General features: G+C 37.5%; 1 protein-coding gene across 2 annotated transcripts; it reads left to right on the forward strand.

Moving 5' to 3' along the window:
* Positions 1 to 438: 438 nt before the first annotated feature.
* On the forward strand, positions 439 to 26,869 carry atg3 (autophagy related 3). Of its 2 annotated transcripts, none has more exons than XM_061903688.1 (12): positions 439 to 657; positions 1,018 to 1,059; positions 1,153 to 1,202; positions 9,219 to 9,289; positions 10,786 to 10,893; positions 15,639 to 15,691; positions 15,772 to 15,853; positions 18,101 to 18,135; positions 18,206 to 18,358; positions 18,557 to 18,684; positions 25,341 to 25,409; positions 25,544 to 26,869. In XM_061903688.1, exons 1-12 carry the CDS (start codon positions 586 to 588, stop codon positions 25,623 to 25,625), a joined length of 945 nt encoding a protein of 314 aa, XP_061759672.1. In that variant the 5' UTR covers positions 439 to 585; the 3' UTR covers positions 25,626 to 26,869. The 2 variants fall into 2 exon arrangements, with proteins under 2 accessions (XP_061759672.1, XP_061759673.1); XM_061903689.1 differs by lacking the exon at positions 439 to 657 and adding an exon at positions 6,852 to 6,939.
* The last annotated feature ends 41 nt before the right edge of the window (positions 26,870 to 26,910 follow it).

Below are 26,910 nucleotides of genomic sequence, written 5' to 3' on the forward strand. Positions count from 1 at the left end.
ATTCCATAAATATTGATGTTAAAGATTTCTTTTTTTGTGAAGAAATGTTTAGAATGAAGTTGATGAATCCAGATGGATCTCTATTACAATCCCCAAAGAGGGCACTCTAAGTTGATGATTGCATCTATGTGTAGAAATCTTTATTTATAGTAGAATCACTTGTTTATTTTTCAACAAGTTTTTAGTTATTTTTATATATGTTTTTTTCCAAATAGTTCAAGAAAGACCACTACAAATGAGCAATATTTTGCACTGTTATACAATTTAATGAATCAGAAAATGATGACATATTGCTGTATTTTACTTCATTAGCTCTTTTTTTCCACCAAAAATGCTTTGCTCTGATTAGGGGGTACTTGAATTAAAAAAAATGTTCACAGGGGGTACATCACTGAAAAAAGGTTGAGAACCACTGCTCTAGCACAATCATTTGTCATTTCCCAGCTGGCAACGCTACCCGGAAGTGCTTGGACCTGTCATGTGATTCGCTAATGTTGCTACACCCTGTGATGAGAAAGCAATGTCCAAATAGACCAATTCTCACCGAATGCTTTTAGTCAGACGCCCTTTATTTGAGTTTGCAAGATGCAGAACGTCATTAACACAGTAAAAGGCACGGCTCTCGGAGTGGCCGAGTTTCTCACACCAGTTCTCAAGGTAAACTTATTCCTACTTCACAAGCTAGCACGCTAACACGGGCTGCATCGTTTGCATATAGAGACTGAAAGCAGAAAAGCACATATGGTCGACATTAATTTCAGTCTAATTTAATATCCTGTTGAAAATTAATGTTGGGAATGTTTTGACATTAATGGGTTACATGTGATTAAAGTGCGCAGTACTTTTACCTTTAACAATACCCACCAAGTACGAGTGAAGTTACCGTTTCAGAATTTTGAAAGCTGTGCTTTATCTCAGTTGACCCACTTCAATACTTACACCCCCTATTTTGAGTGCATATGAAGGTGATGTATATACCATAGTAAGTTTTGATTGTTTTGACAATACGTTTCACAGGAATCCAAATTTAAAGAAACTGGAGTCATCACACCAGAAGAGGTGACATTGTTAAAATCCATTTAATCTGTCCTCCGCTAAACTATCACTGAAAAACATTATCACACCATGTTTTGACATTTATCTGTGTGTTAGTTTGTAGCTGCAGGAGATCACTTGGTCCATCACTGTCCCACATGGAAATGGTAAGTATAATTCTGTGCTAAAACGAAACACCTGCTTAAATGTGTTATCAAGTTACAATGGTACTTCGGTTTTCGTTCTCCCCACTTTTCGTGTGATTCGGTTTTCAACGAAGATTTTCATCAGCATTTTGCTAGATTTTTGTTTCCTATCTAGGTTATCGTATCACCAAACAATGGGTTATAACGGGATGGTAGTTTTCAGGAAATTTCAATGGGAAGTTTAAAGCACGATGGCAGAGGGGTTAGTGCAGGGGTGTCAAACTCATTTTAGCTCAGGGGTTGCAAGGAGGAAAATCATGGCATGATAACTTCAAAATAAAGACAACTCCAGGTAGTTTACTTTGGCCAAAAATAGAACAAGCACATTGTGAAAACATACAAATCACAAATAATCCTCTGGAAAAAACACTTCAAGTTTGTTGAAAATTCTGAGGAAATTGGTGCAGCGTCAAAAACACCAAGTTTAGACATGGTCTCAGTTTATCTACAAAACCAGGTTTAAACTTTAAGTCACAGTATTTCTGGGATTGGACAAAAAACAACATGTGAACTCTTCGATGTATCAAATACTTCCTTTGTCATGTCCTCGTGTCAATCCAGAGCTAACTCAACTAACCGTAAGAAACGGATGTAAAATTATTCAAAATGGTTAAGTTTTCTCACTATATTTTCATACCTTAGTTGGTGCCTGTCTTGGCGGTAATCCTAAAACCTGTTGGTGGACACCTTATTTCACCGGTTTGGTCTATGTCCCGCCTCTATCCATCCAGCCATTTTCTACCGCTTATTCCCTTTGGGGTCGCGGGGGGCACTGGTGCCTATTTCAGCTACAATCGGGCGGAAGGCGAGGTACACCCTGGAGAAGTCGCCACCTCATCACAGGGCCAACACAGACAGACAGAAGGTAAAAACACTCACATTCACACACTAGGGCCAATTTAGTGTTCCCAATCAACCTATCCCCAGGTGCATGTATTTGGGTTAGGGTTAGGTCCCAAAGGGACTAAGCGGTAGAAATAGATGGATGGAAGTTAAAATTGTAGGATTTTGTAAAGAAATAAACCCTTGTTATAGCTGTTAATTGGTTCCGGGTCTGGCAATGGTAGATACATTTAATTGAAGTAAGATGAATTATATCATTATAAATAAATATAACATATACTTTTATATTTTAAATCAAATATTTTCATAGTTAGTAGCGCTGGTCATTAGGAAGGTCTTCCCGATAAATATATTACGATACTTTAGTCAAGATACAATATGATGATATATTGCGATATTCTACATAGTTCATAAATGTATGTAGCACCAAATAATACACGTTTTATATATGTACTGTAGATTAGGGCTGGGCGATATATCGAGTTTGTAAGATATAGCGATACATTTTTAAATAAGATATGAATTATTAAAATATCGTAATATTGATATATTTTTATTTCCCGTTAAAATTCCAAACACAAGCTTATTTGTTGTGTTCCTTGTTGTCCCCGGCTTGCACGTAAAAGAACATCCATGATTGGTTGATTTTTTACTTTGATGATTTATGATTGGTTGACATTAGGGTAACATAGGGCAGGTCATGGAACCAGGAAGGGAAATCACAACAGACATCCCAAATGATGATGAGAAAGTTGTAGAAGAGAAGAGGGTATATTCAAGCGAGGGATTTATATATTTAAAAAAACTAGTAGAAGAATGTAGAGGGATTTTCTTCTTTCCATTTTTCTTTTAACGATGTAGACGACGTCCAGGAAACCTACAATGCGTCGACTTGGCCACATTTGGACAAATGTATGCGTCTGGATAAAACATTAATTTGAGTTGTTTACCATGTAAGGCCAAAGCAAAACTGTTCTCGAGTTGCCAAGAGTCGCACGAGAAATGCTGCCAAAAATTGTGAGGAAGATTATAGCTGCACGATTAAGTAAAGTAATTTATTCGGCGCTGACCAGAACCGTACCTGTGTGACAGTCCAATACATCGTCAACTGGAAATTAAAAAGTGCCTGCCTGCAAGTTTATTTTTTATCTGACTTTTTGCACAGCTATGTTATTTATTTTACGTGGAAATAATATTTTTCTATTTTATTTATGTTATGTAATTCTGTGCAACTTAAACAGTTTATTTTCTGTGCTGTTAATACCCATCTTGACTAACTGGGGTTAATAAAAGTGCCACTAACTGTTTACAGTACAGTTGTCATTGCTTCAATTTGAGTTAATCTCGCTCAAAAATGAATATCTTTATATGTATACTTTCACCGGAAACTATATGGAGATGTATATATTGAATATCAAGTTTAAGTAAAAATATATTGAGATATACTTTTTCGTCCAGTCGCTCATCCCTACTATAGATGATAGTAATAATTAATTGGACAAACTGAGTCAAAAACAATGAAAGTCAAAAGTTTTATTTATCGTAATTATGCAGAAAGCGGTCAAGTTTCTTGCCACTTATATGTAAGAAAAAACAAGATAAGCCCTCTACTTAACTGTTGACTTTTTGTACTGCCTTGTTGCCACTAACCCCACCAGTCAAGGTCGCGTTACAGCAACATTTCGGGGAACAAAAATGTGGAAGTTGTCCTTGAGCTATAAGCAGCCCAAAACACAACCTAAAAACATTTGTAATGTCTTTTTTAATTCAATAAGTATAGCAAGTATTGCCATGTCGATATTTGACTAGAGCATGGAAAAGAATGTGATTTAAAAAAATCTGCGATAAGAGTGGAGCCACAAAGATCAATGCAGGCTGTTGCAAGGGGCGACTGTAATTATAATTGGAAACTTGATTTATTTGATTAAAAATAGGGACTGCTTACCAGGAATACATTTTGAAATAAATGCAATATACAAAGCAGCAGACACAGCAGTGTACACGCATTATGACAATAAACAATATTCCCCATCTTAACTTCCATCCATCCATTTTCTACCGCTTATCCCCTTTGGGGTTGCGGGGGGCGCTGGTGCCTATCTCAGCTACAATCGGGACAAGTCGCCACCTCATCGCAGGGCCATCACAGATAGACAGACAACATTCACACTTACATTCACACACTAGGGCTAATTTAGTGTTGCCAATCAACCTATCCCTAGGTGCATGTCTTTGATGGTGGGAGGAAGCCGGAGTACCCGGAGGGAACCAATGCATTCACGGGGAGAACATGCAAACATCGAACCCAGGACTACTCAGGACCTTCGTATTGTGAGGCAGACGCACTAACCCCTCTGCCACCGTGAAGCCCCCCATCTTAACTACTTCCCATAGAATAAAATAAAATAAATACATTTACTGGAAACTACAGGAAAACATTTCTTTGATCATGTTCACACAGCAAAATCATTTGTAGAACTTGAAGATAAAGGCCAGCAAAAAGGCAACAGGAGATGCAACAAAGTGTGTCTATTCCGTCTAACATACAGTGTACACTGTAATGTGACATGTTAATTGTATAGGTATGATATGGTAATATAATGAAATACACTACTTCAAACCGCTCTTACAATGTTGGCTCAGCTTGGCTCTCCACTCTTCCCACTCTCATTGCCCGCGTTTGCCAAGCACTCATCAGTGGTAAAAGTAATGTTAAATGTTAATTTGTCCATTTCAATTGTCATTTGTATGTATTTGCACAGTTTTTTTTTCTTTTTCAATATATAAATCTGCTTTATGTTAATATTTGGTGTCAGGAACGGATTATTTGGATTTACATAATTATTTTTTTAAACAAATGCTTTTGTTTTTGTATGATTCGGTTTTCTTTGGACCATTTTCAATGGAAATCGAGGTACCATTGTATTAAAGGCCTACTGAAATGAGATTTTCTTATTTTAACGGGGAAAGTATGGTCCATTCTATGTGTCATACTTGATACTTTCGCGATATTGCCATATTTTTGCTGAAAGGATTTTGTAGAGAACATCATCGATAAAGTTAGCAACTTTTGGTCGCTAATAAAAAAAGTCTTGCCTTTACCGGAAGTAGCAGACGATGTGCGCGTGACGTCACCGGTGTGAGGGGTCCTCACATCCTCACATTGTTTATAAGCAGCAGCAAGAGCTATTCGGACCGAGAAAGCGACAATTTCCCCATTAATTTCAGCAAGGATGAATGATTCGTTGATTAAGAAAGTTAGAGTGAAGCACAAAAAAAAATAAAAAAGTGGGACCGTTTCAGATGTCATTAGACACATTTACTAGGATAATTCTGGAAGATCCCTTATCTGCTTATTGTTTTAATAGTGTTTTAGTGTGATTGTAAAGTCATACCTGAAAGTCGGGTGGCTGCGGTGGACGCCAGTGTCTCTCAGAGAAGCCAATGGAGGAGCCTAGATCACAGCTGCCTTTTTGAGCTGCAGGAGGCAGTCCCATAATCCACTGAAGTCTCCAGTAAGAGCCGACTTAATATCACAATTTTCCCATCCAAAAACTTGCTGTTTGACGTAGAGAAAAATGTTTGCTTGACCGCTCTGTGTTGAAGCTTCACAACAAAGAAACACAGACTGTGTTTCGGTGCTAAAGGCAGCTGCAATCCACCGCTTTCCACCAACACCATTATTCTTTATAGTCTCCATTATTAATTGAACAAATTGCAAAAGATTCAGCAAAACAGATGTCCAAATTACTGTGTAATTATGCGATGAAAAGAGACTACTTTTAGCCGTGTGTGGTGCTGGGCTAATATGTCCCCTCCAACCCGAGACGTCACGCGCACGCGTCATGATACGCGTCATCATTCCGCGATGTTTCAACAAGAAACTCCGCGGGAAATTTAAAATTGTAATTTAGTAAACTAAACCGGCCGTATTGGCATGTGTTGCAATGTTAATATTTCATCATTGATATATAAACTATCAGACTGCGTGCTCGGTAGCAGTGGGTTTCAGTAGGCCTTTAAATCTTGTGATCTCACTTTATCAGTTGACTGTGATAAAGCCTAACACGTCATTGATATATTTGGTGGGTGTGACTCAGAAATGTGCATTCCACTGTTATGTCAACATTGTTAAATTTCACATAATAGTGCAATGCTCTGCTGGAGAAACCTCAGGAACCATGCAGCCTGATCACTTTAATTTTCAACAGCACATTTAAGCACACAGGTTTTATAAAGTTATATTTACTATTGCTGCACTGACAGTGAATAATTTAACTGGTTTAGATTAAGGCTGCAACAACTAATTGATTAAATCGATAAAAATCGATTATAAAAATAGTTGGCGATTAATTTAGACATCGATTCGTTGGATGTATGCAATGCGCATGCACGGAGACTTTTTTAAATAAATGTATTTATTTTATTTTTTATAATTTTTTTTCCCCCCTGAACCTTTATTTATAAACTGCAACATTTACGAACAGCTGAAAAACAATAATCAAAATAAGTACAAAACAGCGCTAGCGCGGCGCTGGGGCTACATCTCATGTGGTGGCAGTGAGCCAGCCAATGATGTGTCATGTGCAGCTCACGTGACCACGCCGTCTCAAAAATGGCGCAAAGAAACATTACGGATAGTTCAGCGGAGAAACATCTTGAGGTTATAGCTTCAATGGAGAAAAGTGTACGACCTAAGTCGTCTGAAGTGTCGGAACAATTTACTTTAATGACTTAAAAAAAGACAGTTTCCTGCAAAATGTGCAGCACGGACCTCGCGTGGCATGGAGACACTGAGCAGGAGCGCCTGAAGAGGAAAACATGTGGGAGCCATGAATGAAGGGAAGAACTCACGGTACGTAACTTTAAGTCCAGAGTCCGGATAAATTGATCCGTTGTGTCCGAGATTTTTTTTAAGGCAGTGCTGCAGCAACTGTTGTGTATTAACTTTCAGTGTTAGGAACGTGTTGGAGAGCGGACGACTACATTTTCTGTGTTGTTATGAGTGGCAAAAGGAATTCATGAGTTTAGCACGGTAGCTCTTTTTTTGTGAGTAACGTTAATGTTATCCCTTTCTTGCAACGTGGGGCTGATAATGTTTGCGGCACATTTGACTCTGTTTTGAGAGCGAAAACGCACGGTTAAAAATTTGGAAATAAACTTAACGGACAGAAATATCTCAGGTTCGTTTCATAATGGATCGATGTAGCCGGGCCCCAAAAAGCCATATAAATATATTTAGATTTGAGAGACACTTTAGTATAACTAAACGTTATGAAGGTGCTGGAATATTTCATGCTATTATTCAGAGGCAGCCTAAAGTGAATCCTTTATTATTCAGAACAGAAATGTGTACTATATCTGACCCAGTTCTGATCTGTTGAGTTACATTTCTGTGTCATTATTGGTGTATTCTGCAACTCCAAAGTCCATTAATTTAATTTAGCTGTTTTTTTTAATGTGATTGCGTATTTGTTTTTTACGTCAGAAATGAATAATTAAATCAACTGGGTATGTATTGAGTTACATGTAAATGTTGCAACTATACACATTCATAATATGGTTTCTCTCATTATAGAAAGAAACAAGACAGCATTAGAGACCTGGTACAAAGGAAGGTCTGCACACCACAGCATGCGGTTGCATTGACTGATGCTACCTGAATATGTTGCTAACTGACATGAGGCCACTATCAATGGTGGAGGATGAAGGTTTTAGACAAATGATTCACGTCCTCAGTCCTGGTTAAACTCTTCCCTCGAGGAACCATTTTACCAAACTGATGGAGAGGAAGTACGAGCAGACATTCCAAGCAGTACAGACTGACATAAAAGCCACCCAGAGCAAATTGCTTTCACTACTGATGTGTGGACAAGTGTAGCCACGGAAGCCTATCTTGGCAATACATGCCACTACATTGGAGACGAATGGAACATGAAGTCAATCTGCCTTACGACCACGCCACTAGAGGAAAGACATTCAGCATCCAACATTGCAGAGTGGTTGGAATAGGTAGTAGACAGGTTTGAAATTACCCTAAGCAAAATTATTGCTATTGTGCATGACAATGGTGCACTTTATAAAAAAAAAAAAAAAACATTTTTGTAACACTTGCCTTGTTTTATTTGGCAAGTTGAAAGGACATAGTGACAGAACAATTTACCTTGTGGATTATTAAAGTTTGTCTAAGTCTAAGTATGCTGTTTTTTAAAATAAAGTATTGGAAAGGATAGAAATGTAGTTTGTCTCTTTTATCCGATTATTAATCGACCAATCGAAGTAATAATCGACAGATTAATGGATTATCAAATTAATCGTTAGTTGCAGCCCTAGTTTAGATTAAGGCTGAATCTAAATTTTAGCCCTTATTCCTTCCCCTTTGCCCTACCCCTTAAAACTTGGGGGAAAGATCAAGTAATAAAAAACAATATTCTCTAGAAAATATACGCCACTCCCTTCTTGGTACTTGATCACCTCAAGCTGTTTGGTGTATGTGACAAAGGCAGTAAACTTACTAGAAATCATCAATCAATCAATCAAAGTTTATACATTTAGCCCTAGATCACAAGTGACTCAAAAGGCTGCACAAGCCACGACGACATCCTCTGCTCAGATCCCACATCGGGGCAAGAAAAAACTCAACCTAATGGGATACAATTTGAAATCTTGGAGGGTCTTGCAGATGTGGGCACCCCACACAATATACACAAGAGATGTTTTCATCAGAGTTTTATGCTCCCGATTCCAATACCGATCATCCATGAGTGAAATTGTCCTATACCGATTACATGTACTGTGGTACATTTTTACATTCATTCATAGGTAGTGCTATTGCAGTTCAGTAATATCAACACAATATTTAAACTAGTTCCTTATACATTTTATATACAATTGTTTGAAAACGTTTGGTTTGGACCACACATGGTTTTGGGGCCTATACACTCCTGGGCACTTACAAGAGAGTTCACGTCAAGCACCAGATGCTTGACGTGAACTTGCAAAGCCGACAGACAAGAGGTAAGGAGGAGAGTCAAGATTCAGCCTTAGTTTGATTGATTAGTTTGGTCACAGTAAAAGTACAATGAAATAACCTTATTCAGTAAATGAAACTAATGACACAAAATGTTCCCGCAGGGCCAGTGGGGAAGAAGTTAAAGTAAAGCCGTATTTGCCCCCTGACAAGCAATTTCTCCTGACACGCAATGGTAAGACCAGTGTTTTCTCAAAATTTTGCAGGTCACTGATCCAATTAAAAGAACTTTAGCAGACACCTATTCTATTCTATATCCAAAACACTCTACCTGCGTAACAGGTATATATATCACAAGTTAGTGTTTCATCCTCCATCCCAACTTTTATGTGCTAAAACCAAGAGCAATTTGTGAAAATCAGCAAAATAGCTACCACCCACTTTAAACATCAGATTAAACCTTCATAACTTAACCTTACTTACCGTAACCTTTCACATTTATACCCACACAGTACTGGTAGAAGGGAACAGATACCAGTACTCTACGGTACCAATTTTTGGTACTTTTGTGTGTGTTCATGTTGTATTAAATGTTAATTTGTTTAATAACAAATGATTTTTCTTTTTTATTTACCACTAAGCTCATATTGTTAACTGTGATGTTTAGTTGGTATATCGTTTTCTTATAACTCTTAAGTCTAATGCATTAATTTCAGTTTGTCCTCATTGTGTTGCTGTAGTCAAGAAGTATTGTTTGACATTAAGTTGAATTTGTCAGTCTTGTCTTTTATTAAGCCCGACAAAGCAGTATTCTGTAGTTTTGTAACGTGCATCTTAGTTGTACGTTTGATTACCAAATTTGGAGTTATGATGTAAGATCGGTGATGTAATCAGTAGCATGTGTGTGGCATATGCAATTGCATCAAACTAGCGCGTTTTGAAAAGTGGGGCATGTTTTCTATCGGACATGCTTTTCTTTGTTGGCATGCACATTAGTGAGTGGCAGACCTACAAATATGCCTGTTTGCTTGGCAATTGCTTGAGTCGGTGCCTGCTTCAGGGCAGGACTTCATTTGTAACAAAGATATTGGAACATTGTACCGTTTGATTTCAGTGAATTGCTTTGGCATTACCGAAAAAATTTGATCAGTACCTACAAATGTACCAACATAGTCCCTCCCCAAAGCCTTAAAACAAATCAAAAAACATTTGTAAGCATATTTAAAATCAAAGTAAGCATTTGTAAAGACGTTACATGTTAGGGTTGAACACTTTATGAAAAATATTTAATAGCATTTATGTTTCTCAAAATTGTTTGACTATATTTTAAAATTTTTAAAGTCTTTTATTTGATACTGTTGGGGAAATGTTGAAGTCCTTTAAGTTTTGATACGGGTAATCATTGTAGCCCAAAACCACACAAAATATTACAAAGTATACTTTTCTGCCTGCTTGCTCGGTTGTCACATGACTGCAGCCTTTGTGGCTATTAAACTGCTTTTTGTCACATCGCGATTATGCAAATACAATTAATTGTTCAGCTCTAGTACATGCTTAGAAAATACAGTAATAATGAAGTGAAATATAAATATTAAACCCTGTATGGGTTCTTTCCAGTAAGGCGAAGCAGAATATTAACAGTTTTTCTGATGGCACCTCTTCAGCTCCATCTTTTTTTGATAAATGCTTTTAGCATTCTGATTGTTTGCACTTCTCTCTGTGGTTTTACAGTTCCATGTTATAAGCGCTGTAAACAGATGGAATACTCGGATGAGTTGGAGGCCATTATCGAGGAAGATGACGGTGACGGGGGCTGGGTGGACACTTACCACCATGCAGGTCTGATGATATTGCTTATCTGTTGACTTACTTTTCAATCTGCAGCTATATTAAAATGACTGAGGCTAAATTATCAAACTGATTTCCAAATCTAACGACGATGAGAATGCACCAATTGTTTGTGCAGCAGTTGACGTCTCTGTTTTCTGTTTTTAGGGTAAATTTAAGTCAAGGCACATCTGACAAGTGGGACATGTTACTCTACTGTGTTGGTTTTATTATTAGTGTTAGAATCATTTAGCTCCTACGTTCTCAGTGGGGTATGTTAACTGGGATGTCCGAAAATATCGGACTGCCGATATTATTGGCAGATAATTGCGTTAAAATATAATATCGGAAATTATCGATATCTGTTTCATAATTATTGGTAACTGTTTCAAAAAGTAAAATTCATGACTTTTTAAAACGCCGCTGTGTACACAGACGTAGGGAGAAGTTCAGAGCGCCAATAAACCTGAAAGGCACTGCCTTTTTGTGCCAGCCCAGTCACATAATATCTACGGCTTTACACACACACACACACACACACACACACACACACACACACACACACACACACACACACACAGGTGAATGCAACGCATTTCGGGAGAACATCTGCACCGTAACACAACATAAACAACAAAACAAATACCCAAAACCCCTTAAGCACTAACTCTGCCTGGATGATACAATATACACACCCTCCTGCCCCTCCAAGATGCTGTTTTGAGGCATGTTAAAAAAAAAAAAAAAAACATGGCACTGCCATGTTGGCATTTTTTTCCATAACTTGCGTTGATTTATATTGGAAAACCTTGTTACATTGTTTAATGCATCCAGTGAGGCATCACAACAAAATTAGGCATAATAATGTGTTAATTCCACGACTGTATATATCTGTATCGGTTGATATCGGTATCGGTAATTAAGAGTTGGACAATATCGGAATATCGGATATTGGCAAAAAAGCCATCATCGGACATCTTTAGTCATAAGGTGTATGTGAATGAAATTGTTTTAAAAAGAATGACTACGTTGGTGTCTGAACACTAATAGTTATGCAATGCGCTTGACAGCCTCATTTGTAAACAGTGGCATTCATTATTGTGTCGAGTGTGTTGTATCAGTGGTCCCCAACCACCGGGCCGTGGCCCGGTACCGGGCCGCGGCCCGATTGGTACTGGGCCGCAGAAGAATTTGTTATTAAAAAAAAAAAAAAGATTTTTTTTAAATTTTTTATTAAATCAACATAAAAAACACAATATACACTTACAATTAGTGCACCAACCACAAAAACCTCCCTTTTTCATGACAAAAACGTCCCTTTTTCCTGACAAAGAAGAAAAAAAAAATAATACAAAAAAAAAAAAAAAGGACACCCCCGGGCCGCGGGACAGATTATTAAGCGTTGACCGGTCCGCGGATACAAAAAGGTTGGGGACCCCTGTGTTATATGACTAAATAAGTGTAATAATTATGTTGTCCTTGAAGAGTGTTTTAATAACGATTTCATTTCTCTTAGATGAGAGCTGATCTTCTTGCTGTGACTGCTGTAATTAGTAGGCCTGTTTTTGACTTAAGATTTTCACAATTAAACCAGTTGGTGCAGGGCCAAGAAGACATCATACTTGACTAAATGAAAGAATTAAAAGTTGTCATTTTAGTCATAGTTTTAGTGTAGAACCTGCTGAAGGATCATTACCTTTGCAAAAGCAGCACTACACCTACTGGGCGGCGCTTGCCAGCACGCGCCATGTCTAAATTCCCGCAAGTATCACCAGGGCTGATAGCGAGATTTTATACGGCCAAAAGTGCGCGATGGGAGGGTGTGTCACAGCAGCGTGTCCTGTCGTTCCTTAATCATCTCAGCCATGTGGAAACATCTTCCCAACAAAATTAGTAAAATATTATTGAGTGCAAACGAATAGATTTTTAAAATAAAATATGTGTTACTGACTTCTCTTCACCATGCAAACCAGCCAGTGAATATTATGGCCTACAGAAGGAGAAGTCAACATACTATACTGTATGTCAAAGTAACCCCCAGAAATCCCCTGTCTACACAAGTGCATCTTAAAATTGTTGTACCGGGCACAGAAGAAAGAAGATAACAAAAATATGGCCAGTACTAGCATAGATGTTGAAAGACAGCATTTTGAAAATATACTGGCTTCATTCAAATCTCGTTAGTACTAGGGATGTCACGATCCAGGTTTTTGCACTTCCGATCCGATCCGATATTGTTTTTGCACTTCCGATCCGATACCGACACTGGCCGATACTGGCCTATCCGAGCATGTATTAAAGTTTAAAGTTATTTAGCCTACTTAGTTGTCAGATTTATGTTGAAAAGGGTTTTAGTACTCTTTATAACAACTAGCCAGCTGAATTAGGTGAGTTTGAATAATACACAATGGTTGGTATTCAAGGATAAACACAAAATAGAAAAAAATATACATGACAAACAGAAATGGTATCATTAAACAGAAAAAAGGGAACAGTATAAAGTCCAAATAATGCTGTAAACATTATTTAAAAAAAGCAAAACACACAAACAACCTGAGTGGGATAAAATGTTTATAACTCAGCATCAATACTTGCTCTTGAACAAGTGTACACTTAAAAAAAAAAAAAAAAAAGAAAAACTATCTACACACTCCTTTCAATTGTTTGCCCCAGTCAGGGGCGGGCAAACAATTGAAGTCCATGCATAATGGGGAGATTCTTCTAACAAAGACGAGCACTTTAAGATGCTCAGGTGTCAGCCTGCTCCTGTGTTCATTAATGATGAGTGCTAAAAAGCCTCTAACTCTCAAGAGTCATTAAAATGTTTTACAACTTTACCACCACGCTTGACTTTAATGTGGCATGTTTTGCACGCCACCTCTTCATCTTTTTTGTTTTGTAGGGTAATATCATCCCACACAGCTGACATTTGTACCGTAACTTTTAATTCACACGGCCGTCTTAACAGTTAGAACACAGACCTGTGGATGTGTTGAAGGTGTGCTGGAAAATGCGTAACGGAGCGTAGGGAGCAGCAGAAGAGTAGAATGTATTATTTAAATCGGTGCGTTGGAAAACACGGACCGGATTTTTTAAAACTAGATCTGGATCGGCATTTTCCCATGCCTTGCCGATACGCATTTTTTGGCAAATATCGGCGGCCGATCCGATCCAAATATCGGATCGGCACAACCCTAGTTAGTACACCTCGCTAGAGATAGTGTCACACCTTTGCGGCTCACGTGCTTCGCGGGATGGATTTCACCCACAATGCGAACTCGCAGGTATGACGATGACGATGTGACTGAACATTTGGTACAGATTGGAAGATGGAATTTACCTACTAAGTTAATGACGAAAAAGGGTTTTTTTTATATTTCAATCTTTTTGAATGTACCTTCTTATTATCTGAGGAGTTGAATTGCAACAACTGGGACTAACTTGATTGTCTTTAAGATGTTTGCCCTCTCGGTCTCAAGGTCCTAGTGCAGTTTCTCAAAGTCAACTTCTCAGAAACATCGTTGCTTGAAAAACCTCGACAGGAACTTTTTCTTCAAATGTTTGAGTTTGTGGATAAAACTTTTTGTTCCTGAAATGATCTCTAAACCAGTTTTGTACTGGCATACATAGTGTTTTTTTTTGCACGAGGGGTGTCCTGTTCTGACATTGATATCTCTAATGTAATCTCCTATACAAGCAGTCCTGTCGTGTGTTTATTGTGCTAATAAGCTTGACAGCCAGTTAACAGCTAAAGGTTTTTTCTTGAATTTTTCCATTTCTATTTAAAGACCATTTAAGTTATTTTTCTATGAATAACCCATTTGTTTAAAGGGAACTGCAGTTTTTTTTAATTTTGCCTATTGTTCACAATCATCATGAGAGACATGATGATGTATGTTTTTTTTTTAAAATTCTAAATATTAAATAAATGTGATCAAAAGTCCACTTACAATGGAGCGAATGGGAGCCACTGTATTCCGCCTATAAAGCTGTTAAATAAACATCTAAAGACCTCCATTAGGTTTTATATACAGTCATTAATCTCTTTTCTTATACTGTATGTAATACTCTTATTTAATATATCTCTTGTACGTATGACGGGATGCTGTAAAGCTTGAGTAAATCTGCTAATCTTTGTTCTTCAATGTCTAACAAGGCTAAAACAAATGTAATGGGTGCATTTGGTCAGTGCATTTGTTAGAAGGTATCGACTGCCAATTGTGTTTTTTTATGCTTACGTTGCGCTGAACAGGAAGTACCTATGTGCGCTTTTTAATGCTGTATAACTAGACAGTATTATGTTGCTGTTGTCATTTTACTTTGCTAAGCGATAATGATAAAATTGACATTACGCCGTCTGCTACACATGTCGACATAAATGGACCGATTTTCCATAGAAGTTACCTCTTATTTTGCTCTCAAATTTCATGTCGACCAATGCATTTGGCCATGTATGTCCACATTACTTTAAGTGGGCAGCTTGTAGTGACAAGAACAACACATTGGACTGGGGCTTGATGCTTAAGCACGTTCGACTTTCGCTATGTTCTTGTTTGACAATCCCTAAAATTGGTTACAGCATTTTAACTTAGACTTCCTTTTTTATTGTCATTCAAATTTGAACTTAACAGTACAGATAAGACTCATTTGCCAATCTAAAGAAAGACTAAGGACTTAATACCTTTTGATATCTGGCTTTATGTTTGGAATAGTCTTTGTTAGAATAAGTTCATAACTTTAGTGTTCATTGTTTCTAGGTGTGATAGGTGTCATGGACGCTGTACAGGAAATTTCCCTGGACAATAATAAGGTATTTAAAAGTTTTTCTGTTTTTGTTTGGTATTTAATATGAAATGCTAGCTATGTTTCAGTATATTGACTTGATTTCAGGACAATAATATGAATACCGGATCTGCAGCAAGTTGTGATGATGATGAAGATGATGAAGATGGAGAGGCAGCGGATATGGAAGGTAATACGGGTGCAAGGGTATGTGCATTTGTAATCGTACTTTTTGGTACACAGGCATACATATTTAGCACTAAGTACACATTGAGAAAGGGTTTGGAAGTGTGCCTTGCGTCACGCATCTAGCCAATATACAATACTACCTCAATTGTCATCAGTAATTTTAATGTGGCATCAGTAATGCCGCTGGAGGCACCCAGGCAGAGTCTCTGTGGGACCGAGCCGCATCAAGTATTCCACAAGAAAAGCTTTGTTGAAAAAATTCAAATTTTTTCAAATGTCTTCATATTTATTTTCAACACAAGATGAAAACTACATGAACAAATTAAGAATTGATAAGAAAATAATTAAATATATGTTTGGGAATGTGGAATATATTTTTATTCCACTTGGTGCCACTTTCGTGACTTGCCAATGCACAGAGAATGTCTCGATGCTCGGAGAACTTAATTTCCTGAGTCTGCTAAATGTAGTCTTTCATAATGACATGAACACCATGGCATTTCATACCGGGATTGCATGTGCAAAAAGGGGACTGCTCTCGGAATGTTATCCACTGTGCTGTTACTCGAAAAAGAAGGGGAAATGACACTGTCTTGTTGTAATGTAGTAATAAATGACAAATTAAATCACATAAAAATATACATCGTAAATGCAATTACAATGCAAATAGCGCGATGCAAATCAAGAATAATGGCCTACAAATGGTTTGACCATATAATTGGTCCGGGTTTTTGGGGACTGTTATTGCTGGCGGACACTGTGCGCCTTCCTGCTCATCCTGGCAACCCGTGTTTTCCTGCTCATCGTGTTTTCTGATACCACATATACCACACCGTGATTAGTTGGTTTATTGAGCACCACACACACACAACACAGTAAAGTGCAATTCATATCAAACTTGTGGGCCGCACTAACATTAGTCTTTTATATTAAGGTGGGGGTAGCAAAATATTGTCTCGGGGGCTCCAATTGTCTCACAAGCCGGGAGTTTGAAATTCCTAGTTCAAAGTGAAGAGAGTTTTATATTTATACAGCTATTTCTCTACTGACTCAAAGCGCTTTACAGTAGGAAGAAACTCATTATCTACATTTACGCTATATTTATACCAGTGTGGGTGGCACTAGGAGCAAGGTGGGTGAAGTGTCTTCCCCAAAGACACTAAGGCAGTGATGAGGATGGCGGAAGTTGGATTCGAACCAGGAACCCTCAAGTTTCTGGCCGGCCGCTCTACCATCTGAGCCACGTCGGCCAAACTAAAAGCAATCCAAATTATACGAAAACAATTAAAATATTGCAAGTCCAATTATTCACATGTTTTATACAGAACAAAATATGTATATGCAGAAAATAATGCAAACTAAATATAAATGACAAAAAAATGGTTAAATTAACATGTAATGCACACCTACTGAGGGAGGAGAGGAGAGTAGAGTAGAGCTATACGGACACCAATGTACTTTGCTACAAGTTATTTTAATGGATTTAATTGTTTTCTCACCTTCTTTATCAGGGTATTGGCACTGACAACTGTCTTTGGCCACTGGCTTATTTTGCAGTCATACTCTATAAGAAAATCACAGATACTGATTCACCAACAAATGGGATTTTGTTTGGGGACACAATTCCAAAAAATTATACACTAGCAAACAATCTTGTTTGTATACTAGTATACAACAACTAGGGCAAAAGTTTGGCAAAATTTTTTTTTACCCGAAAACCAAATCATACAAAAAGTGGGGCATTCAAAATCCGGGCTACCACTGTCCAATATAGTCCAGTGTTTGGCTAGTGGCAGTCATTGCTAGCAATAGTGCCAATGACAATCGAGACCCACTTCCGTTATTAGACTCATGTTTTTGAAAATTGTGCCATCCCGTGAAATACGTAGCGTCAAATATTTAGTGGATAAGACAAGACTGCCACCATTGTTCAGTAGAGCTGGAACAGTGCTGCACTTCAGGCAATATGAAACGTTCCTTCTCTAAAAGTTCGATTCATTGGAGATGGTAGTTTACAGTTTTTATGTTTCCTTTAAAAAAAAAAAAAGAACGTTTTTTTGCCCAAAGCCAAGTAATATATTATGTTTTGGAACTAAAATCGAACCGAACCGCTACTTTAAAACCAAGATATGTGCCGAACCGTGGTTTTAGTATACTGTTACTCCCCTAGGTGGTGCATAAATTTAAATGATGTTCTTTTATCAAGTCTCATTGTTGCACTGTCTTTGCGCTTGTGTCGTCCTTGCAGAATATGAAGAAAGTGGCTTACTGGAAACTGATGAGGTAACCTTGCTTGTTTCACTTTGTGTGAAAGGTTAGTTGTCGAGGTGCTCTCACTGTGTCTTCTCTCCAGGCAACCTTGGACACCAGTAAATTGTTGGAAGCCAAAGCTAAAGTTGAGCCTGGAAATGAAGATGCTATCCTTCAAACGAGAACATATGACCTTTACATTACATATGATAAATACTACCAGACCCCTCGACTCTGGCTCTTTGGATATGGAGAAGTATGTAACTGTCTGCTATGTGCACTGTACATTATTGTATTGTTGTTCACATTCAATCCTAGCTCTTTCACTTATTTTACACTTGTTAACTTATTTCTCAACCATGTTAAGGTGTGCTGGAGCAAAGCTTGGGCATTATTGTCTTGAACGATACACAATGTATTTCTACTTTGATCAAGTTGTTGTGGTATCTTTCAGGACAGGCAGCCTCTGTCTGTGGAGCAAATGTATGAGGACATCAGCCAGGACCATGTGAAAAAGACTGTCACCATTGAGAACCATCCAAACCTTCCCCCGCCAGCCATGTGCTCTGTTCACCCCTGCAGGTCAGTAGAATTGTGGGACAAAAATAAACAGGAGTGATACCTGTTAATGTACACTGCTCATAGTAGACATACTTCACCAAATACAAAGAGCCAGAGTCAAGGGATCTGGTAGTATTTATCAATTCCAGACCATCAATAATACCGTCATTTATCAATTAATTTTACTCAACACTCCTTACTTTCCTGAAAACTGGAGTGCCACAGCGCATGCCCATTAGTGCCGTTAGGCTCAAGAAAATGTGGCGGCGACTACATAGACTTTGCTTTAAAAATATTCCCTCTAAGTAAACTGAGTATAATTAATTAATACCTATACCAGTGGTTCTTGACCTTTTTTCAGTGATGTACCCCCGCGAACATTTTTTTAATTTAAGTACCCCCTAATCAGAGCAAAACATTTTTGGTTGATAAGGGATAAGGAAGTAAAATACAGCACTATGTCATCAGTTTCTGATTTATTAAATTGTATAACAGTGCAAAATATTGCTCATTTGTAGTGGTCTTTCTTAAACTATTTGGAAAAAAAGATATACAAATAAAGAAAAACTTGTTGAAAAAAAAACAAGTGTTTCTATTATAAATACAATTTCTACACATAGAAGTAATCATCAACTTAAAGCGCCCTCTTTGGGGATTGTAATAGAGATCCATCTGGATTCATTAACATAATTCTAAACATTTATTCACAAAAAAATAAATCTTTAACATCAATATTTATGGAACATGTCCACAAAAAAATCTACCTGTCAACACTGAATATTGCATTGTCACATTTCTTTTCACAGTTTATGAACTTACATTCATATTTTGTTGAAGTATTATTCAATAAATATATTTATAAAGGATTTTTGAATTGTTGTCATTTTTATAATATTAAAAAAAAATCTCACATACCCCTTGGCATACCTTCAAGTACCCCCAGGGGTACGCGTACCCCCATTTGAGAACCACTGACCTATACAATTGCTTCGTTGCACTTAATTTCAATCTCTGTGCGTTTAAGAGCGCAATGCTGTTGGAGGAGAAAAAATATTTGATGTTGCGGTTTCATATCAAAAGTGCAACTTGCGGCCGTCCGTCAGCTGCTTGGACTGAGTTACCATGCAGCATGTGATGTGTCGGGAACGTTTTAACAATTTGTTTATAAAGTCTTAATTTTGTTGACTGGTCTGGTCACTCATCCTTCACTTTAACTACTAACATTGTTAGTGTTCCAATAACATCGATATTAGCTAAAAAGTTGTGTCATCACATCGAACTGAACGCAGGCAGAGTTGTCGTTGAGGAACAAAGATGGTGTATTATAAGTCAAATCAAATCAACTTTATTTATAAAGCACATTTAAAATGAAAAGTGCTGTACAATGGGCAGGTTAAAAGATAATACGAGGACCGAGCAAACAACACAACACAAACAGAACATGATAAAAGATAAATAAATAAAACATAAAAACAGGTTCACAGCAGGTGTATAATGGGGCGCCATTGCAGGATGGATATCACTTAGTGTTAAAAGCCAAAGAATAAAAGTATGTTTTTAAGAGAGATCTAAAAACAGGAAGAGAGGAGGCTTGTGTAACACTCAGAGTGAAAGGTATTACCTGTTAATTTTTCTTGGCCAAATTGTTGCACTAAAGAATATGATTGTTGAAGAACAAAGCTTGTTTATTTAACTTTATCTTTGTTAGCCAAACTGTTTTGTGGTTTATTTGGATATCAAAAAATAAGCACTATGATGTTGACATTACTTGTTTTTTTTTCATTCCACAATGTAATTACTTTAATAATCATTCATGTAACACAGCAATTTGTTAATGTTTTATGGTGTATAATTAATACAATTTCTGCTCAAATTCCCAATGGATCTATCCAGATACAGTATGTACATGTATACCCATTAGTAAACGTAAATCAGGGGTCTCAAACTCAATTTACCTGGGGGCCACTGGATGCAGAATCTGGGTGAGGATGGGCCGCAAGAAAAGATTTCTTAAAAAAATCTAACATGCAGTTTTTAATGAATTCACCTTCTATGAATGGCTTTCCCGCCCTAGCAACATACTTGCCAACCCTCATGATTTTTCCGGGAGACTCCTGAATTTCAGTGCACCTCCCGACAATCTACCGGTGCAACCATTTTCCCGAATTTCTCCCAAATTTCACCCGGCCGACATTATTAAGGGCTGCCGTGACTGCACTGCCTTAACGTCCTCTACAACAGTGGTTCTCAACCTTTTTTCAGTGATGTACCCCCTGTGTTTATTTCTTTAATTCAAGTACCCCTTAATCAGAGCAAAGCATTTTTGGTTGGAAAAAAGAGATAAAGAAGTATAATACAGCACTATGTCATCAGTTTCTGATTTATTAAATTGTATAAAAGTGCAAAATATTGCCCATTTGTAGTGGTCTTTCTTGTACTATTTGAAAAAAAATATACAAAAATAACTAAAAAACTTGTTGAAAGACAAGTAATTCAATTATAAATAAAGATTTCTACACATAAAAGTAATAATCAACTTAAACTGCCCTCTTTGGGGATTGTAATAGAGATCCATCTGGATTCATGAACTTAATTCTATACATCTTTTCACAAAAAAAGATATCTTTAACATCAATGTTTATGAAACATGTCCACATAATCTAGCTGTCAACACTGAACATTGCAATGTTGCATTTCTTTTCACAGTTAATGAACTTACATTCATATTTTGTCGAAGTATCATCCAATGAATATATTTATACAGCATTAATGAATCGCTGCTATTTTTTAGAATAGTTTGAATTAATCTTACCTGTTCCGTGGCATATCTTCACGTACCCCCAGGGGTTCGCGTACTCTCAATAAAAGGACTACTGTTCTACGACTTGTCATCGCGTACGCTTTTACATCACATAACCATAGTGACAGCTTTGGATCATGTTGTGCGAGACTTGTGCAGTACAATATTAATGGCTGCAAGACGTACTTGGTGAACAGCCATACAGGTCACACTGAGGGTGGCTGTATAAACAACTTTAATACTGTTACAAATATGGGCCATACTTTGAAGCCACACCAAACAAGAATGACAAACATTTTGGGAGAACATCCGCACCCTAACACAACTCAAACACAAGAGAACCAATACCCAGAACACTTTGCAGCCCTATCTCTCCCTGGATACATACACCACCTCAACCGACGCAAGTAGGGAGGGTGGGGGTGTGGGGGGTTGGTGGTAGCAGGGGCGTGTATATTGTAGCCCGGAAGAGTTATGGCTGAATGGGATTCTGGGTATTTGTTCTGTTGCGTTTGTTTTATTACGGTGCGGATGTTCTCCTGAAATGTGTTTGTCATTCTTGTTTGGTGTGGATTCACAGTCTGGCACATATTTGTAACAGTGTCAAAGTATTTTTACGGCCACCCTCAGTGTGACCTGTGTAGCTGTTGATCAAATGTCTTGCAATATCACACGTGCGAACTGCATAACCATTTGCAACATGTAATTGGGCTTGCACGCTCTCCATACATGATGTAGAGGGCGCTAAAGGCAGCGCCATTATGGCGCCCCATGAATACTGTTGATAGGATAAAAATCGGCCGAAATTTCGAGAAAATGGTTGCCCTGAAATTCAGGGGAACTTCCGGGAAAATTGGGAACAAGGATGACGCTGTCAAGCACCGTTAATATTAAACTTGCGGGCCGCACCAACATTAAATTGTCATATCAAAGTGCGGGCTGCAAAATAACGTCTCACGGGCCGCAATTGGCCCGCGGGCCGCAAGTTTGAGACCCCTGATGTAAATGTATGTGCATAACTGAAACAATACTTTAATTTAAAAATAGAGATAAAGGCATCATGTAATAAAAAAAGCTGACATGCTGATACTAATGAACAATAACACAAATATTAGTCTTTAAATATAAAGGTAACGTTTATCTAGACCATTTTTTATCAAATATTACAAATTGCATGATGGTGCAGCTTTCACACCCCAACACTGTTTTACCAAACATAATTAATAATCCTTAATAATTGTGATTTCAATATTGATAAAAATAATCTTAATTATTCTTCCCATATTTGTGCTATCCAATGTCTAAGACTGGACTTCATATCTGAACACTATTTGTATCTATCTGGACAAAAATAGCAGTTATGTCTTATGTCCATAAGGTGCAGTTTTGCGAAATTTTCACGACAATTTTTATTTATCGAAAGTGTTTTTGTTTTTTTTGCCATATTACTTTGTTTATAATGCTTGTGTTGCGTACATATGTAAATTCAACTTTTTACTCGAAGTACGTATTATCATTTTGAATGTGTTTGTGGGGGTTTTTTAAAATAAAACTTGGTTAAAAGATTTCAGTATAGGTAGTTTTTTTTAAAAGTTTTGAGCACATTTAAAATCACCATGATAATAATAACCATAATCGTGGTCATTTTGATCACAATAACCGTGATAAGAAATGTTCATACCGTGACATCCCTAGTACTCAAAGTTAACTTGATACATTTTGGGGTTTTTGATACATTTAGTAAGCATTTGGAGTCCAAGGTAGGATTTAGCCATCTCATGTCTTCCTTTTTTCAGTACATCCTTGTATACTGTATGTGACGGTACAGTTTTTTTTCCTAATTTTGACACAGTATATTTACTTACAAATGTGTCTGACATCGCACTAAAACATATATAAAGTTTAAATAGTGAAAATAAAAAGATGAAATTAGCCCTTCTTTTAATATCAATAAAACATTTAATTCAAAAGTGTCAGATTGAAGTGCGAGCCACTGCTTTACTCACAGCCACGACTAACAAGCATCCTCCTCTACCGTCTTTCAGGTGTCAATCGCTTTGTTCCAGTACTCCACAGGCCAAGATTAATGCACTCAAGAAAGTGGAAAAATTACATAATAAAGTTGCTTTGAAGCAATAATTGCTCCGGCTAATCCGGTTGGCGTCACTCTATCGCGCTCTATTTTCATGTCACATGCTTGAATATACACCCTCCCAACATGCGAATTAATTGTAATTATATTAGCGCTGTCAAAGTTAACGCGATAACGAGTTAACTATAAACTTCAATAACGGCACACATTTTTTAAATGAGGATTAACGCACGCGTGTCCTTTTTGACCATAAGGCCGTAGCAGGGGAAACTTGGCTGCAGTTGACTTAGCTGCAGTTCACTTGTTACTGATGAGCTACAAGCGAGCAGAAATGGGCAAAAAACAAAGGCTACATTATGGAAATATCAGGTTCACAACCATAGCAAGTTGTTCTTCTGACAAGAAAGGACTGTTTTTCGCTGTGAGAAGAAACGACATCCTTGCAGCAAATGCCTGCTGCGTGTGTTGTCTAGAGATGAATGGTGCTTCATTTCCGTGTTATGATTACAGTTAAAGTGCAGTGATGACATAAATATATATTGTCACTGTGACTGGTTTAGTAAGTAAGATAGCATAAAAGCTCAACAGAAATGAAAGACTGTAGGCAGGCAGTCGAAATTTATTTTTATTTTTAATTTTTATTGTAAACAGTCCATTCGACATCAAAACAGGTCAAGACACTTTCTTAAACCAATCACACACTTTTCAGGCTTCAAAATAAACACGCTACGCTATGAATCTGATAGAAGGAAATCAACAAATCACAATCATGCTTTGTCAAATATGTTTATTAAAGTTATTCTGTGATATTTGCACTTAAAGAAATAGTACATCTGTTGAGGAATATTGGGGGTGGGGGGATTTCCGTGCGTGCGTGCGTGCGTGCGTGCGTGCGCGTGCGTGTGTGTGTGTGTGTGTGTGTGTGTGTGTGTGTGTGTGTGTGTGTGTGTGTGTGTGTGTGTGTGTGTGTGTGTGTGTGTGTGTGTGTGTGAAAGAGTATGTGCGTGCATGCGAGCCTGGAAAAATTGTGAATCACAATTTTTATTTGTAAAATTAAGATAATGATTATCCGGCACAATTGTATGTTTATTGAATTGATGAACCTTTGAGAAAACAAAATAACATTCAAATTGAAATTTAGGTAGAGTGAGCAGAAGGAACTTATCTTATTGCTATATTTGCTGTTGAGCAGAACGAAAAAAATAAAAAAAAGCCCTTCTACGCTATCTTGTCTATGTAAGTTTTGTTGGGTATGTTGTTGCATTGTACACGCTCCTCTTTTAATACAATGGTAATAAAAGTGAAAATTTTAACATCATTGTTTACACCAAATTACATATACCGGTAGTACCAATAAGAGTACAGGTAAATATCGGCATCCATAAGGAATATCGATATTAGTCAGTATTAATAAAATCCTAACAATATACATCCGGTAGTACCAATAAGAGTACAGGTAAATATCGGCATCCATAAGGAATATCGATATTAGTCAGTATTAATAAAATCCTAACAATATACATCCTTTCGGAGGAGGGTCTGCTTTCAGGCACCGGTGTCTTGGCATTATCGCTAGCCATGACTCCCACTAACTAAAGGCTGGGCTGGAATGTATTTAATTGCCAAGTTAATGCATATCATGTGACACACTTTCCGCTCCTCACTGTATAATTACTATGTGCAAAATGTTATACGCCTCCGTACTCAACTGAAAGTTCCTGATTTTCAAAGAAATGTATCTAATAACTTTTTCAAAATCATCACAATGGTGTATCCTTTTCCCAGACATGCTGAAGTGATGAAAAAGATCATTGAGACCGTGGCTGAAGGAGGTGGTGAACTTGGAGTGCATATGTATCCTTTTCAGTTGTTGTTGCACAAAAAGATCAAATTTAGTTTTTTTTTTTTTTTAATCTTTTCACCTTTCGACATGGTCTGTGTTCCACTAGCAAACAATGCAATTGTTTCCCTTTACTGTGGTTTTCTAGGTACCTTCTTATTTTCCTGAAGTTTGTCCAGGCTGTCATTCCAACAATAGAATATGACTACACGAGACACTTCACCATGTAGTAACATGGACTATGGAAAATCACTTCTTCTGCCTCTATGATTACATGCGATCCGCTTGATCTGTTGACCTTGGAATGTTTGTGTGGCTCTGGAACACGTTGCACTGGTGCTGGACACTGAGAAACAAATGGATAACCTAAATTTGTTTTTAGGGCAGTACGACATCAGGCTTTAATGAAAGTACTTTGTCAGTGGCGAAAGATTAATCGTATGCATTCAGTGCTCCCTTTGAAATGTGATATATTTTGCACGTGTGTAAACCACTACCAGAACAGTGTAAAAAACTATTTTAGCAGTTTCTCTCCCATCATCCATGCATTGTCCGTTGTAATTATTGCGGTCACGATGAGCCTGTCCTTGATGAGTCAGTCCTTGATGAGTCAGGGCGAGAGGTGGGGGACACCTGAGCCTTGACATGAGTTGATTGCAGAGCACATGTAAAAAAACAACCTTTTTACACTCAACCCTAAACAAAATTTAAAGTCTCTAGTTAGCTGAACCAGTGTTTGGGGTGTGAGGAGACGCTGGAGTATGATAACATGCAAACTCCACACAGATGTTGTATCAGAGATTCGAATCTAAGCTAACCACCAATAACAGACCACCTATCCATCCTAACTCTAGTAACTTAAACTACATCCAAGGCCACATTCCAGATATATATACCTCAGATTTAATGCTACTTTTAACAAAGCAAAGGATAACAGCAAATGTTAGGCACTTAAATTACTAAAGGCTCAACTGTATTTTTCCTCTGTCCTGTCTGTTTTTTTTTAGGACAAAATTAACCGCCAGGACTGAAACCCTGGCAAAAGACACCAAAAGTTAGTTGTAAGAAATGCCGGATGCAGGTCTACTATCTCTTCAAAGCTTTGACTGTTGCACAGCTTTCTACAGTCCGTGCTTCACTCGGACTGAGTTTCCATGCTAATGCAATTAGTTTAGCTTTATTATTGTAAAGCAACTGTCTTTTTGTTCTAATACGCTTTGTTTATGATTCTAAAGCAGTTACCTGAAATACGGTTTGGTGCATATAACGTGTGGTTAACGTGGCAACAGAGAATGCATTTGTGGTGTACACTATTTTATAAAATAATACACGTGCCTCTATTTTGTGCTCATGGTATTGTCTCTTGGTTTGATCGAAGTATTTAATGTGCTACCTGTGAATTTTTAGTTGCTTGATCCCTTGTAACATTAACATTTTTAGTTGACATAATAAAATCTCCAATATTAACAGTAAAGTCATGTACTCTATTTTGACCAGCAGATGGCAGTATGAGAC

Source organism: Nerophis ophidion, linkage group LG06, assembly GCF_033978795.1.
Source record: "Nerophis ophidion isolate RoL-2023_Sa linkage group LG06, RoL_Noph_v1.0, whole genome shotgun sequence".
In the NCBI taxonomy this organism is placed as follows: Eukaryota; Metazoa; Chordata; class Actinopteri; order Syngnathiformes; family Syngnathidae; genus Nerophis; species Nerophis ophidion.